This window comes from Poecilia reticulata, linkage group LG7 (assembly GCF_000633615.1).
Source record: "Poecilia reticulata strain Guanapo linkage group LG7, Guppy_female_1.0+MT, whole genome shotgun sequence".
In the NCBI taxonomy this organism is placed as follows: Eukaryota; Metazoa; Chordata; class Actinopteri; order Cyprinodontiformes; family Poeciliidae; genus Poecilia; species Poecilia reticulata.
The window spans coordinates 18,434,925-18,452,640 of record NC_024337.1 but is presented as its reverse complement, the minus strand read 5'-3'; the positions used below and the strand labels follow the sequence as shown (position 1 = coordinate 18,452,640).

Genomic DNA, 17,716 nt, shown 5'->3' with positions numbered 1-17,716 from the left:
TTCCTGTTGCTCCCGACTCCTGAGGTGTTGGGATGCATCAGAAAAGAAGTTGCAGTGGGTGTGGTGGAGATGCCGCCGGGGAAAGTCTCTACTGCTTTTGTTTTTGTACTGATGAACTTTTTTGTTGTCTTAAAATATGTATTTTTTAGGGGGGATAGTTTTTAAACTTGTGTCTATGTCAAAATGTGAGAGAGCTCAAAAGCTATGAGTAGTGTTGAAAGGCACTATGCATCTTTAATGTTCTGATTTGCCTCATATCATCACCACCTTTAATTATTCAGTAGTCTTGCTGGCCTGTATACCTTAATTTTTGGCACCTTTTGTGTTTACAAAGGTGAATCACAGTGTGATGGTGCTTATGCATACTCTGTGTGTGGTACCAGGATTTTACTGACAGAGGAAGAAAAAGCATCTTCGCTCCAAGGTGGAATCCAAAGCAAGCCTTTCAGCAAGGCAACTTCAATATATTTAGTGCTACCTTAAGACCGTATCAGCTTTGCAATGCAAGCAAAGCCTGAAATTCGATTTGATCTGCATGGCCACCATCATTTAGCTACGGCTAATGTCTGTCCTTCTTCCTGCCTTCTATCTGCGCCTGAGCTGCCGTGAGCCTTTGGCTCCAATTAAAGCCATGATGCCTGGCTTTGGTTGGTATGGTGACCAGACAGGGCACAGACAGAGCTGTGATTCCCAGGTGAAAGGTGGGATAGACTTTCTGATGCGCTCCAGCACCCAGATAGAGTTACAGCTCAATTTTAGCCTTTCATCGTCATCGGTCTATCCTCCAGACTAATATGGGACCTAGGAGAAGAAGAGAGAGGAAAAATAGCTTCATCTTTTGCTCCTCTGTTTTCCTATCCATCTCTCTATTTTTATTCCCTCCATTTTTATTACTCTCTATTTTGAAATACTCAACACCAACCTTGGTAGAGTTATATTGGGGTTGTTTTGTTACAGAGCGGACTTTGAGATGAGCTTTATAACTTGGTAGGCTGAAAAGCATCACTTCTACCTCAGCGGCTCTGTCACTTGGAGAAAGTTGAGTTTTTTGACCTTTATCCTGCTTTCTTTCAGCTTGTTCTTTCAGTGTGTGCTTTGTTCCCTCACTTTTTTGTGGACAAGGCAGGATTTGTGAATTAATAATAAGTGGTTCAATAGCTGGCCCTCGCTGTGCTCCGTCACTGGAATCAATAGTGGAAGTTCAGTGGCACTGAGTGCTCTGGAGGAGCGATAAGGAGGGGCTTTATCCAGGTGATCCATATGCTCGGTTTGGCATGTGCCACGATGCGTGGGAAGGAGTGTGTCCTCGACTCATCCTGTTGCTATGCTGATCTCTGGGGACACACAGTTTGCGTCTTCACACGTCGGTTTCATCATCTGCTGCTATCATAATAATATTATTTAACAAATTAGCTAATTGTTTGAACAAATGGTAAGAAATGTGTACATATCACTCAGAATGAGCCATTTCTGTTTAAAGATTTATTTATATATACTTCTTTTGACTTTAGCTCCATAATTTAGTGTATTACTTTCTGCCCTTTCCACCTAATTACCTATAATTTCTATTTAGGCATCAGAGCTTATGCTTCTAAATGTCTTGACTGATGTTTATCTTAGGTATTAAACCATATAAAACCCATGACCTTATTTTGAACTTTGCGGTTAAATTCCCCTGCTTTGCATTTTAGTAGAAGGCAACACCATTTTTGCTAATAATGAACAGCTGACCTTTTGTTACTGCAGGCTAGTTCATCTTCCATTTAATTGCATTAGTATTTTTGTACTGTAGGAGCACAAGCTGCTAAAACAGCAACTCTGCGGCATGACACAAAATGAGGTTGAACGTGATTCCCTGCTGGCCATGCATTATTGAAAATACAAAAACATCCTCTTTACAAAGTGTCATAATAAGGCAGTTGTGCAGAGGTTTGGTTTGCAGTTGCACAGGAGAGGCCATGCTGTAGAAAAGCTACAATCTGATGGCACCTTTATTTACAATGTGCTGAGAGCCACCGTGGATGATTTGTGGAGATTAGCAACGAGGATGTGAGGCATAAATCAACATCTCTGCAGTCACTTTATTCCCTTTTAATACATGAAAAGTAAAGAAAATGAAAAACTATTCAGAACACACACGGACCAAACCTATTTAGGCACAAAGCTACAAATCCTCAACAATTCAATTCAGCGTTTTGTAATCAAAGTGTGCCATGCAATTGCCTTAAGAAGACACCTTATTAGATTATAGATTGAACATAATTCAATTTCAGTATAAATTCTGCTTTTCTCTGAAGGCTTCAAAGGTTTGTTGAAACATCAGAGAATAAACAAAATCCTTTATCGCAAGGAAAACTCCAGACCGGTCAGGAAGAAAGTTGTGGAAAAGTTTAAAACAAAGTTAGCTTAGAAAATACTGTCCCAAGCTTTGATCATCTCCACTTTCAGTCCGTCAATAATCAGAGCAGCGGCCAAACAGAACTATGCAAACTCCAGAGGAGCTGAAACTTTTCAAAGCTCGGATGAAAGAATCTGCAAACAGGACAAGTAAAAGTTGTGAGATCCACAAATCTGACTTGAACAAAGTCACAAAAAGAAAGCAAAGCAAAAAAAAAGTCCTGGATGTTTTTAAGGTACGCAGCTGTTTTGTAGACACATCAAACATGTGGGAGCAGGTGGACTAGTCAGGTGACAATAAGACAAACAAACACATAAATAATTTGGGGATGAGATCCTGCTGTGCGGATAATTCTTCAGCAGGAATTAAAATGTTGGGGAAAAAAAGCATATCTGGGGTTTAATACAGGACAATTCTTAACAAAAGCCTGTCAGAGTATGCAAAAGATTTGAGACTGCAGATAGAAGATCACCACCCTCAGACGGTTTAGTCCAAACATCATTCATGCATTACACTGGCCCAGTCAGATTCTCAGAAGCAATCATTTTCCCTCCACTGACATTTCTGACTCATTGTATTGGTCATAAAATCCCATTAAAATACAGTAAAATCTGTAGTTGACAAAATGCAAAAAAMCAAAAAAAATTCAAGGGCATTATTTTGCTTTTCTGAGGCACCGTATGATGAACAGTATCAACATTTCAACCCAGCACATTGTATGTCCTCGTCCCACACAGTCCCACCTGCAAACAGACATTGACAGCGTGCATTTCAAGTGAATAACAAATGACCTGGAGGCCACAACTTTTACAAACTGTGAAATTCAAATTTGCTGTCACAGAAGTTGTACATCATGACTGCACATAGTCCTTACTGCTCCGTGTGTGATAGTATGCATTGACACAGAGAATGGAGAGCTGTAACCAGTGTATGACATGGGCTATTTATAAATAGCATCCCGGCCTCATCCACTGGCAGCAGCTGAGAGCTTCAAGTCTGAGTAGTGATGGCAGCCTCCCTGAAATGTGCATGAAACCAGCTTAGTGCTATCAGCGCGGCATCACCGCCAGTCACCAGCCGCCCTCTCGTTCTGCCTGGCTGCTGGGGACCAGATAAGAGCCCCCGCCGCCCTCCCCCCTACCGCTTCCATTCGCTTTATGTTGCCCCCCCCCCCCCAACAATTCACCCACCCTACACACACCAATTCACCCTTATCCTCTTTACAAGGTCTTCTAGGGACAGAGACACTGATGTGTAGCTACAACCGTAATTTATATTCTTTGTAAATTGTCTGTGATTTTTTCATTGAGATAAGTGTGGAGGGAACATCTGTTTCCTGCTGGAAGGCAGGGGGCTGGAGCCGGAGTTCTGTGGCAATTGCAGGCAGTATAGATAGAGAGAAAAGGGAGGAGTGTGATCTGTCTTCCTACTCTGAATTACAACTCCAATGGCTCCGCTACCCTCTCATCATTACTATGGTATTTAGTTCAACACGCTGGGTAAACAAACATTGAGCTCCATCTGCACAGCCTTGGAAATCAGTATGTTTCAACATGTTTGGCAAACTTAACTTGATGATTCACTGGACTAATTTGTGTCAGTTGTTGTTTTCTTTCCTAATTCGTTCAAATACTATGTACATAGTAATAGTGTTTCTGTTAAACTAGACAGTTCACACCGGGCAACCTAACTTTTTTTTTTTTTTTTTTTGGTGAAAGTCTATGTGACGAGATTTTAAAAGATGGCGCAAAAACCTATTCCAGCTGAGCCCGACTTGCGCACCACATTTCCCCTTACACCCTTAATTATCATATACCATTAGGCATTCACGACTGTGAGTTGAGGCCACTCTAGACCAAAGTACTAGGAACTGTGGGCATTGCAGTGACCAGGTGCTAAGGCCTCATTTGCAGTCAAAAAGGAAGCCGACCGGCAGCGTCTCGACGTACATGCTCTGGCAGGGAGGGAGTTGGCGAGCTCCGGAGCAGTGCAGACGATGAATCTCAATCTCGAGGCCGTGGCAGATTTACATTTAAAGTAGTTTTAGCGAACGCCCCACTTCCTGATGCATGCTTTGGCAGGGCTGAAAGGAGCAGCTTATCTGCGAGTCATCAATTGCACGTGATACGTTCGGATAGGCGCTCCCAATGTGAAGCCGGCACCTCTCTACTTGCACGTCTACAACTCACAGATGATGTGCCATCTAATAGAGCACCATTGCTTGCGATGTAATTACATTAGGTGTGAAATATCGCTGGTCGGTTTTGACAGCCGGAGATGTGCACATTTATTTTCACATGGGTGATCTATATTTCACCCGTGATTGACAGAAACAGAAATGATCAACATCACTGCTTTATTTATGTTTTCTCATTTTACTTGTTACTACATTGAGCAGGGTGACTGGAAACTTTGTACATATCTCTAAAAGGCTCCGTCGGGAGTTTTCAAGAGCATATTTGTCACTCAGAATAAAACTTAATGGCACTGGGGTGGAGCTTCATATATATATATATATTCCACCTGGTGGGGTTAGCAAAGGCTGTTCATTTACATTACGTCGCAATATTATGCATGCATGTGGCACATCACTCACATACCAATTGATTTTTTTTTCTACTTTGCAGCTTTTGGATCAAATTCTGATATATGACCATGTTCTTTTATAATAACTTCCTGATCACGATCAGTTTCTTACGAGAGGAGACAATTGATTGAATACTCCGTTTAAACTCAAACCGGTTATTAATCATCAAATAAAAAGTTTAAGACCGATAGCCTCATACTTGAAAATCCTCTCAAAAATCTGCCTTTCATGCAATTTTCTGCTAGGCATTCACATTTTCCTGACCCGTTGGTAGCAGAAGCAAGGCTTTTTATGTTTTAACATGACAGGATTGTTGAGATCCAGAAGGTGTCTTGCAAAGCACCTTCACTTCTAGGGTTGAATCCTGCCAGGCAGTCAGTTTTAATTTCTTAAAAATTGAGTGGTGAACCCCAAACAAACTTTACCTGTGGTGTGCCTGAGGATCCGGCAGGCTGTCTGTGAAGACACAGAAAAATTTTTAATCTGTCAAAATAAGCCCTTTATTGGTGCAGACTGAGCTCAAGAACCATGAGACAGCGTCTGTAATCAAAGGACAGACAAAAATAAAAAAATAAAAACTTTAAAGGCTATGTGTCCTCTTATGCCATAAACTTGCTCCTTTTGACTTAAAAAGTGAGTAACCAAGAAGGGTCACTGAATTCTCTGCTTAGAAAAAAGTTTATTCTGGACTTTGCCGATGGCTTCCAACGGTACTGGCATGACGAGGAGATCTCTCTGGAGATCATTTCCTTGCATCATTGTCGAGGAGGCTCCATTGTTATCTGTGAGCTTTTTGCTTCGGTGGAACAATGTAGCTTCAAGTTGCGTCACACCGCAGCTGGGTATGTGGAGATGACATTTCTCTGGACTGAGGGTCCTCATCTGTGGCGCGATTCTACAGCGCGATGCTGCAGTTCTGACAAATGACTTCTTCCAGGAAAATAACACCTCTCTGATAATAAATCATTAGAGGTAGACATGTTATGTCTTTCATAAAGCYGTCTTCTCCATATGGATCAGTGTCGCAATGAGGCGGGAAAAATTCACATGCCTGAATGGGTGTTAGAAGGACTCAACAAAAATGGTGGGTGAACCTACTTTTTGAACGTTTTTGGTCACTTAGTTTGGATTTTTCATGGTAATTCTTTAAAACCTTTGATCAGGTGATTGACAGCTTGTTACACAGATGTTACCACTGAAACGTATTTCCAATAAATCACTTTGTTTGTTTGATGTCTCTTACAGTTCATCCTTTATCATTTTGATGCCCAGCTTAAAATTTGGTTCAAATCCAGCATGTTAGAAGGGAAATTATACTCTTTTAATCAGGGGTTTATGCACTTATAAAATTATGACCATTCAGGTAAAGTAAAAATATTGCAATACATAGGGAGTAAATATTCTTTCCAAAGAGGCTGATGTGCTAGAAACTGAAAAACTGTGCAAGTGTAGGTGGGTTCATGGATGATTTGAAGAGCCCCACAGGTTTAATTGTTGACTTGGCCTTTAAATTTCACAGACCTCTATCCAATCTGAGCCACTGTGCAATGTGCCTCAATGGGCTGCCTTGGCAGCAAAATGCGACGCAGCATACTGCCGTGTGGTTGATCATAATTTCATGTTATTTATTTGGTCCCACAATTTCCTCCCACTTTATAATGTGCTTGGTTGGTTTTTACAGGGGAAACGCGTACCATTAAAAAAAGACTGACTTTTGGTCTTGCTTCATTAAACCAATCTGGATAATCATTTGTCGTAGGGTTAGGGGTTAGGGTCAGGGTGCCATCCACCTCTTCCAGAGAGATAGATGTGATAACATAGCATGTTTTATACTGTGTGATTATCCATCACAGACGTATCTGTGTGCAGACTGCTTCTAAAGCATGATTGTACAGAAGAAGATTTACAGTTAAGTCTTACAAGCCATTTGTAAATCTGGAGCTTAAAAATGTTTTTGAGAATAATCCACTAGTTTTTTTTTATCGTACAATTGTTCATACACTGCATGTGAGTTTAGAGCTTGTCCATTTTGCCCCATTTTTGTTTTTATCCTTCACAAATTAATCATTCTAGGTATATTTCATATTGCCAATGATTTTACAACATGCCAAAAACATCTGCATTCCCACACATACTGTATAATGTGTGACCAAAAGTGTTGTGGAAAGCTTCTTGAGACAGCCCAGTCTTGATACAAAGCTTCATATATGGTGTTTGCTCACTCTTTGCAACCACAACAGCTTAATCCTTCTGAGAAGGCTGTCTTCAATGAGTGTCTTGTGAATACATTTTGACCATTCTTCCAATGGGGCACCTTTGAGGTCAGACACTGATGCTGGATGAGAAAGTCTGGCTAGCAGTCTCTACATTTATTCATCTCAAAAGTTTTTGCTGGAACTTTACCCAATGTCAGAAAACGACAACAAACAATAATGGCATCTGCACCAAACTTTACAATAATAATATTAATGTTATAAACCTAGCAACTGCAAAACCCAGACTCATCAATTGGGTTGCAGACAACGAGCAGTGATTCGTCACCATCTTCACTCCTCTAAAGTCCAGTGGTGGTATACTTTACGCCACTTCATTTGAAGCATATACTTGGCCATAAAAATCTAATCATTGAAGTCATTTATGTGCTGTTCTTGAGGTAATTTGAAGACTGTTTCAATATTGGAGTCCATAGCTGTTGACTGCAGGAACTTGTTAAAGTATGTGCTTCAGCATCTGCTGACTCCCATTCTGTGATTTTCCATGATCTGCACCCACACTGGAATTCAGAGAGTTGTTTTTCACAAATGTTTGTAGAGACAGTCTGCATGACTTAGACCTAGATTTTAAGCTCTTGTTTCAATGGAAGTTGTGGAATATCCGTATTCAGTTATTTGGAGAGTTAAACCAACACTTTTTGATAGACAGTACATGCTGCTGCTATGGAACTGACTGAAGTGTTGCCCAGATGTCACAATGACCTAAAGATAATGTTACTTAAACTCATACTACACCATGCAGATGCTTTATCTACGCTTATGAAAATTCATCCACCACCTGTTGGATGCTTAGAAAACGGACAACAAGCTGACCTACATGTTGATTAAATTCAGTTATTTGATTTTTTAGTCAATTAATTCAAATATGTACATACTTCAGGGAATTCCTTAGATCCACAAAGTTTTTGGGTTTTCATTTTGTGATTGTTAAACATGGACAAAAGCAGAGTGATGTCATTGCAACATACCCACCACACAAAAGAAAGAAGCATCAAAAACAAAGCATACTTCATAGACGTAACAGGATTTGATGTCTCACAAAATATGCTTTATTTCTTCACACTTAGACCCACATAAAATGCATTTTTAGATACGCCAACCACATGGCAAAATAGGAACCAGCATGACAGCAGCTGTAAATGAATAAATCCACATTGAATTTTCTTTTTCTTTTTTTCTTCCATAATTCTGGCATGAATCACCAGTGTTTTTCCACCAACCTTTTTCTTTAACAGATTTGTTTTCCTGTCTCTGTTTATGATTTTCTTCATCTTATATTTTCTCTTTGTGCCTTAAGACTGTAAAGCTGGGATTCTATACATTTTTTGTAGGGTTTTTTTTTTGCAATCGCTGCCTTGGTTTTACTGTGCTACCCATTCTAAGCACGTCAACTGCCTCATAAAAAACCTGTACCCTCCTTTGACTTTTTTATTTTATTTTTTCAAATGAACAAATCTGATTGAGCGAATGTCATTACCTGAGTAAATTAATGTTTCCTAAAGGAGTGGACAAGGCCTAACACCGTCCTGAGGGTAAATCTTATTATCGCAGAAAAGTTCAAAGGAGGAAAAGGAAAGGCGGATGTGGAACACTTTGACAGAAGCCTGCATTTCCATATTAATCTGCTACATTTCAGTATCTGAGACAAAGGGGCCACCTGTCAAGCTTTTTATACGAGAACACAGCTTTTAGCTTTCCTCTCATGTATAAATATGTGTAATTCTGATAAAATTAATTGAAACGCCTAAGTAAACAGTAGTGGGAGAGAAAAAGAGAGAAGACCGCAAGAGGGAGAAGAGATGCGTTATGTTGACAAAGCAAGACTTTTTAACCGGTCTACCATCCTGTCCAGAATGGACACCTAGGCTCTCTTTTAGTTCAAAGTGCCTTGAATTGTAAATAGGATCTACCAAATGCTCCCTCCAAAATAGCTGAGCGAATAAGTTTTTGCACCGAGCCGATAAATGCGGCATTGAGCCTTTGACTCTGAAGCCTCACCCCAATTTCCAGTGCTCTGGAGGGGATCAGATAGCCCTCTGTCATTTGATTTTCTACCTTATCTCATCTGCGCCCATCTTTTTGTCTCATGCTGGGCTACATTTTAAGAAGCTCACACTTCTCATATCTTTTTGAAGGACAAAAACGCAGAATGAGAATGTAATAAATAATACCATAGAACTTTTCAGACGGGTCACTTTCAGGTTCGATTGATCCCAAGCAGAGATGTTGGGAGTCTGAACTGGGTTGCTTTTATGGTAACTCGAGCAATCTGGGATGCAAATCCTTAGGAGAGCATGTGCTGATTGTACCAGTCTGCAAAAATCCCTGCTGCTATTTATGATCACTGCCCCACTATGGATGACATTAGGGATCCTGCAAAGTAGAACATGATTTATATTTTGTGTACATCCCAGCCTTTGAGTGGTGGAGTACAACTTCTCAAGCATGACCAATAAAAATGTCTTCCTAATAGCTGTTTCCTGCAAAGTATTCAAAGCTCAAAGCAAGAGGCGAGGGGAAGATGGCAGGGAAAGAGGGGAGGTGTGGGTGAATTGAGGTGAGGGATACTGAGACAGATGAAACAAAAGGGAGGGGGTGAGAGAACAGGAAAGGAGTCGGCGCGAGGGAAAAGACGGAGACGTTCCCCGGTGCACCGCCTGAGCTGACTGACGAGAAGGAGAGAGGGGCTGCGGCGAGGGGAGAGAGAGAGGCTTGGAGATCAGCACAGAGTGAGCGCATCAGTGTATGAGTGGCGTCTCTCATTAGAAGGTGCTGTCAGGGGCCACAGAGCAGGGGCCATAGGGACCCCACCTCCTCCTCCTCCCCCTCTTCCCACCGGCCCCCAAAATCCGGCAAAAAAAAAAGAAAAGATTGATGAGTGATTCTAAGATAAACATACACCACGGCCCCCAAAGGCAGCCCTGCAAAATGATGCATGCAGGGTTATAAATAAACGTTGTGAAAAAGGAAAATGTTACAGTAAACAACAAAACAATGCAAAACAACGGCTCTTATTTATTTTTTTTTTTTTTGTTTATTGCTACAGAAAGCACAAATCAACCAGCTTTTTTTTTTTTTCTCTCTACTTTGATGTGTTTTTCTAGCTGTTTGAGTTTGTGGGGTTTGTGTGTTTCTGAAGGAGAGGAGGGGTTGTTGTGTACACACACATTGTCTATATGTGGGAGAAATGAGCGGGAGGCTAACAAGGCTTACCAGCTGCCTGAACGCTTAAGCCTCCCTCAGTTACCCAGCATTCTCAGCAGCTCGGGCAGGTGTCTTTCCCTCTCACTCACTTCGCAGGAGCAACAATGACATAAATCTTTCTTTCTGAGTAAGATCCAAACTGTAAACAGTTGTGTGTGGTGAGTCTATGTTTACCGTAGTTGTTTTTGCACAAACGTTTGCAGTTGCTTTCTGAGACAAAATCAGGTCTTGCCACAATCAAGCTTTTTTTTCAGTAGACGTGCTGGTAGTTCACAACCATTTTATGGCATTCAGCCCTTCAGTAGATAAGTTTGTTTTTCTTTCTCTCTTCAAATCATATATGGCAACAAATGATCAATTAAATCGGTTTTTACAAAGTGACCTGTATTGATTTTCCTGAAATAAAGGTCAACCCAATACCAAACATTGAAGAACATCATGTAACTTTTTGCGTGCTTTATTTTTAAAAATTTAAAATGTATCCATAAATGAACATCATTTTGTAAAATATCAAGCTCCATCACACTAGTAACATCTCTATGATGTGCTCTCGTTTTGTATGGTGCGTGTTTATTAGGACGAACAGGTAAACCTTTACTGTGATGAAAGAGTCCATTTTTATGCACACTGTGAGCACCCCAAGTAGTCTGATAATTATTACCTGAATTATTCAGACAATAGATGGACTGTCTTGCTGTTGGAGCTACAGGAGACATTCAACATGCTAATATGTGGGTCAGATAAAGGTTTCCTAGTATAGCGCGAGTTAAGTTAATGATTTTTAGTCAGACCATTGCTGTGACTTTTGATTGGTACTTGCAAAACTTTTACAACTTCAGGAGAGATAAATGTTGGATATGTATAACAAAATATAACACTTATGCCACGGAGCTTTTCAACATATCTAAAAAAATCCAGCAGTTTGGATTAGCTGCAAGTCAAATTGTGAGTACTGCAGAAAAACATCTGATACTGACAGTAGGTAAAGTGTTATTTAGTTAAAGCTGTAGTAGCACCAAGGGTTATGGAATACAATAACCATTTGCAATCGAGGATCTTTTAGAAAATTCACTCAGCTTTTAAACTCCATGTAAAAATTCTCTGTTGTTGAAGTTTTGAATCCAGGAATTTTGTACTTTTCTGTGGCAGCAGCATTCTTCTGCCATGCCAGCCAAATCATCCCATTGGCTATACTGGTGACCATCTCCAGCGGTAATTGGGTAATAGGCATTCTGCATTTGCAATGATAGGTCACCAGTCCATCTCAAGGCTCAACCAAATGATCCTTTTGTTAACTTTCTTTTCCATTTCCAGAGCCTGGATGTATTTCTCACCAGCAATACTTTTATCTGTGCTAATGAAATAAAAAAAAAAAGTCTTGCAGATTAGACATAGCAAAAAATGAACATTAAAGGTTTCTGTTCTGCATCACACACTGCTAAATTATTTGCAGAACATGTTTCTGTGTATTTGTCTTTCTGACAGTGTACGTCTCATGCACATCCAATTGTTGATGCTGAAAGGATGTTGTATAAGTCTGTCCCCGCAGAAAGATTATATATCTTCTCTCAAGTCAATGTATGCATTTGTGTTGAATGATGGAGGAGCCTGAAAATATGCAATATGAATTGATTCGAAGTGATAACACAAAGCGTTTCTGCAAAACAGGCAAATACCAATACACACAACCATATCCACCGAGGCTGCGTGCTACTTGTTGAAAAAGGCCATACATATTTTATGTTACACTTTCTGTTAATGTTGAGCACAGTATGCCAAATGTTTCTATTACAAACCTAAGTGGAAAGGCAAATTATCATCAAACAGTTATCATGGTGAAGCAACAGGCTGAGGTCTGGTGGAGGGAGGATGAATTATGAATGGACTGTGGGAGAGAGTCTTCTCTTTTCCCTGTGGATCTCCAGCACCACAACTCATTCAGGTTGGATGAATGAGAGATAATGATGGAACCTCACTCCTCCACACTGTTCTGCCACTCGCCTTGCACTAGCCTTTATATAATTTACCCTGGAAGGAATCACACTGTAACTTCTGGCAGGGCACACGCTCTATAAAGGCTGAGCAATGCTTTGTTCGTTGTCAGACCATGAATACCAATGCCGAGAATCTCCATGAAGAACTCTTGTCATCTCGGTTACTGGTTACATTTTCTGCAGGGTGGAAACTTGTCGGATCTCGTTGCTCGTCTCTGAAGTGAGTTCCTTGGCTGTGCTGTACTTTGCCTATTCTCTTATCTCATTTAATCTCGCTCCTTTGTGGTTCCAGGCCGCAGAATGGGTCGATGATACTGTACAACAGGAAGAAGGTGAAGTACAGAAAGGACGGCTACTGCTGGAAGAAGAGGAAAGATGGGAAGACCACGCGAGAAGATCACATGAAGCTGAAAGTGCAGGGAGTTGAGGTGAGTGGGGGTAGTTTGAGGAGGGGTGGGGGAAACTAAATGTGAAAGGAGAGGATGGGGGAAAGAGTTGGGGTGGAGAGCCGACGTTCATTCTGACACAGACAAACGAAGGCCCACGCTGACTTCTCCCCTGGCTGTAACGGAGACAGTCGCACGGTGCAGTAGACACATGTCTCCAAGGAACCACACCAAGAAACAATGCGGCACAACAATAGTTTTCCCTGGGAAGCCAGTGGAGTGGAACCGATTGTTTGTACCTTATTAAAGCTGTGGTTGTTGCCTTTGCTCCAGAGAGCCTACATTAATCTTGCTGGCTCAAAGCAGCGCTGTAGAGCAAGTGTTCCCTCACCTCAGACCAAGTCGCTGCCCATACCAGCTCCTGCCATAAAACGGCCATTTGTATCATTCTCCGCTCACCTGTGGCATTTCTGCAGCGTTTAAACACGGGTTGATGTACGAGCTGTTAATCAGACACAAAGACTCATTGTTGTACTTTTAAAGCGCTCGGCAGAACAAAAGTCTGGAATCAGGTTTGTTGTTACTGACAGATTAAGTAACAAGCGATGAAACCACAAGAACAAGAGTTGAGGGATCGAGATAAGAGAGGTTTGGGATTTTTGATTCCCATTCAGAAAAAACCCAAACACAGAGTATACAGCCATGGTGCACACATCGGGGAGTCATGTTGTGTGTCTTTGTCACACTGTGTGACAAAGACAAAGCTTGGGCTTTCTACCTTCAGGGGCTTTGCTCTCCGTTTTGTCTCTGTCTCCTCTGCATATTTGTCACTTCAAGAAAATGGCCTCTTTATTCGTGTAGCCAGTTCAGTGTCATCTGCGGTGTTCTGATAACCTGCTCAGGCTGCAATCATCTATCCTGTTGGACTATGACAAATAATTTTAGCTAGTGAAGATTCTGGTTAGACGGGTCATTTTATAATACTATCATTAATATACAAAGGTTGATGGTTCGGATGTTCCTTAGCCTGTCAGTTTCGATGAATTACAAAAGTGTTCTTATGTAGTGATTGTTGTTCTTGAGTTTATCTCCAGATCATTGAATGCATTGAGCCGCCCAACTTTCATGTTTTCTCTTGAGCAGCTAGATGCATAGCTCGTGATGTTCAGAGGCAATACTTTCTGTCTCTTTTTTGTTAATATCCACAAGTTTTGATTTCATACAAAAGTACACTTATTTCRCAAATGTCATTTCCACTGTGTTACTCTAAATATTAACTTCTGGTTAACTGATGCATTAGAAAGTTTTTTACGGCGGCTCTTTTCATATTTTTTTATTTATTTATTTGCTTTACTCAACTTGCTCATTACTAATAGTACGGTCAGTTTCAGTGTCATACAAGCACAAGGTTTTGCCCTGTACCATAGATAGTTTTTGGCAACTGTAATTACTGTTAAAATATTTTTAGCATTTTTCACCTTTAGTAAAAAGGTACTTCAGTCTGTCACTGTTTTACTTCTATCAATTACTGGTCATTTTTTCTGCCTCATCTTATAGTTATTTTAATATTTTTTGTGTTCTCAAAATGTGTCTGCCCAAGAAAAGCTTCGGACATGTGCTGCGTTGCATCCAAACAAGTTGAATTAGGCTGGTTAATTAACTTTTTTAGGAACTTTGGTCATAAAGATGCCATTTTTTTACATGTCAAATTTAAACTTGAGCACAACTCTTCCTGGAGATACTAGATGCTGCTGCATGGAGGGTTGGGGGGAAAAAATCTGTAAACTGAGAAACTTTTAGGGCAAATTCTAAGATTTTCCTTCAATGGGAAGATAAATGTGACTGCTGTGGGGACCTTTTAGGATGTTAGATGCACTTTTACCTTTGCTTCTGGGAAATGGTCATTGATAGTGAATGCATCTCCCCTCACTTTAAACTTAACGGTAAAAAGAGTTTTGTCACAATCCTTTAGTACTTTTACCCCCCCACCCCCAATCCTGGTGCTGCAAGCAATTAAGAGTTTATGTTAGCAGATAAGAGAAAGGACCTGCTACATTCTGTCAGTCCTAACTTAAACTGTTGTACAGCTAAGTATAGCTGAAATAGCAGCACAAATGTTCTCTTTAATTACTGTGAGTGACAATTTTGTCAGCTGATGTGCTTAAACAGGATCAGGATTTTATCAAAGAGGAACACCAGCCTTGTAGAGCTGTAATTAAAACCGCAGTCTCATCCGGGCTCTCTTCACTCCAAATTTCTGTCTCGTTTTTCTTTTTGACAACTAAAGCAAGGTATATTTTGATTGAGAGCAACTTCACTATGAATCCAACCACATTAAAATGCAGTTCATGTGAAAACAGAACAAGAACAGATGTAAACAGGTTGACAAAAGCCAGCTTATGAAATAAATAATTTATATGTAGTTTACACACTACCTATGTAATTTATTAAATTAAATATGTTGGTGTTGACAATTTCAAGAGGTCTCTTGTGGGGATCATTTGAGCCATCCTTCTCTGCTCCACTGTTCTGGAGTTCCTCTCCATGTTTTCTGATCTTCATGTCCTTCCATAAATTTTCAGTTTTGCTTTCTTTTCATAAAACACAACTCTACACATGGAAATCTGATAGTATTCAAGTAATTTCTCATTTGGAAGAATCCTAACACTTCGATATGTAACATTAGGTAATGTCGTTTAAATTTTGAAATGATTGGGTTCTTCCTTTCAGTTCTTGCTAAGATGTTTTTCTGTCTAGTCATGGCTTTGCATTCTTCACACTTCTTATTTGTTCCAGTAAATAATCAGCTTAGCTGTGCTCACGAACTGTGCCATGTCTGGCAGTTGTATTTGCAGTGACCCAAATAATTCCTAACAGGCAACATGGTAAATTTGTCAAACAAATATACACTTGACGGTTTGCCAGCATTGTGTGAGTTTTGATGCGCCCTTACCAAATGTGGGAGAGGCAGATGGGAAACATGTTCAATATTTAATAAAAGAAAAAACAAAAAAACAAAAACAGTAGCTCATCACATTGTCCCTTTGATGAATCTTTTTCTAATGAGTGTTCCTACAAAATCTATTGCTTTTCTACAAGAATGTTAGACGGATCCAGATCTGTGTGTTTTTATTATTGCACAGTTGGAATTAATTTATTCGTTATAAACTGTCCCGACGATTTCTATTTCATGATGCAGTTCTGCACACTGGTGGCAGTCTGCTCTTAATGTAGAATGGATCTGAAAGAAAACAAACAAAATGGTGGTAAAAAGTCAGAGATGAAAGTTGTTTTAAAAGCTGAATAATTTGTGTTCTTCCAATTATGCTGAAGTGAGAAATGTTGTGGCTCAATATGACAAAAGTGACTTACTTAAAAATATTTTTGTCATATTAAATATTTAATAGCCTATGTTAAATGATATTTCTTTTGACTTTTAGCTTTTTCAGAGGCTCATGTTTATTACCGTAAAGTATGATATTCTGATATAATATTCTTCAAATATGTTATTCTTACATTAAAAAAAGGCTTAGTTTAATTCTGAAATTAAGATTAATATTTTTTTCGATGGAAACCACACCATTCGCAGGTCAATTAGACATGCTCTCTTTTCAAATCAGCTGATAATTGAATTATTGGTATCATCATCATTATTATTATTATAATTGGCTTTGTTGGACAAAAACCCTCAGTAATAACCAGGGGCTCTGGCACTCATCAGAACCAATAAAACAAAACAAAATAAAAGAGAAATGTATAATATCTTGGCCCTTTATGTTGCCAGTATGAACTCTCCAACCACCAAATTGTAGCAGCAAATTAAAACTTTGGTTTTGAGGTTTTGTCTGTAGCATAATCACCATATTGGAGCGAAAACAGGAGCCACAGATTCACTTATTGATCCAGAATTCACTTATTATATGAGTTTTGTCTGTTGCCATGGAAACCCCGCATGCTCCTGACAGTGACTCTGATATAAGCAACTCTGAAGGTTCAATAACAGTGCAGTTAGTCATGTGGTTGGTTTGAAGAAGGCGACAGGCTCGTTGTCACGCTGCGTTTCCCAGTAACCACTTTTCCACACGGTTAGCAGATTGGAGTAGCTTCAGTGGTGAAATGATTAATCGGGAAGAATCAATTTGTCAATTAATTTAGCAATCGATTAATCGTTAACTGGAGTATACAAACTCAAAAGCAGGAAAGAACAACACAGTCAGAGCAGTAATTGAGCCAAAATATTACAGAGAATTTAAAATTTTGCATTAAGATAAAAAAAAAAAAATTTAAATGTCTGTAAACATGTTCTACCTACTCTGGCATAGTTTTAGCTTCACCTGGAATAAATTTTGTAGGACAAGAAAAATCTCCTAGTAAGCGACTTTTGCTATCTAGTTATTAATCAGTTAATCCTGAAATCAATCAACAGATTAGTACTTCATTGTATTGATGTTAGGTCCAACAGAAAAGCCTGTTGATAGAAGTATTTATTTATTTTATTTATCATTTATATACTGAAGGAATCTTGTTGCATTTTGGGTAATAAAATGTTTTTTTTCGGATTTTAGAAAAGGAATTTAACTGTTTGTTTATTTGCGTATTTAAATGTATTTCTCTTAATGCATTTAAAAAAAGCTTATGTGGTTAAATGAAAAATCTGCAGCATGTGGCACTTTTTTATCTGATTAGTCCTTGATTACTAAAATAATCTTTATGAAACTAGATAGCTTGTCCCACACACTCCCTCTTGAAGACAAACCATCTCTGTCTCATTTAAGAGCCACATCTGGAGAAACAAGCTTTAAAGAAGAAAACAAACACATCACTAATTAATTGGGTTTAGTTTTTTGGCTTCTATGTTTCTCTGTGTGTGTGTG

General features: G+C 39.6%; 1 protein-coding gene across 5 annotated transcripts in view; it reads left to right on the top strand.

Annotated features, from left to right (window-relative positions):
* The window catches only part of camta1a (calmodulin binding transcription activator 1a), a 393,081-nt gene that overhangs the window by 201,708 nt on the left and 173,657 nt on the right, over window positions 1-17,716 (top strand). For all 5 annotated transcript variants that reach the window (XM_008414292.2, XM_008414290.2, XM_008414285.2 and 2 more), the window contains one exon: window positions 12,749-12,884. In XM_008414292.2, the coding sequence (XP_008412514.1) occupies window positions 12,749-12,884 (136 nt within the window). The remainder of the gene's footprint in view (window positions 1-12,748; window positions 12,885-17,716) is intronic.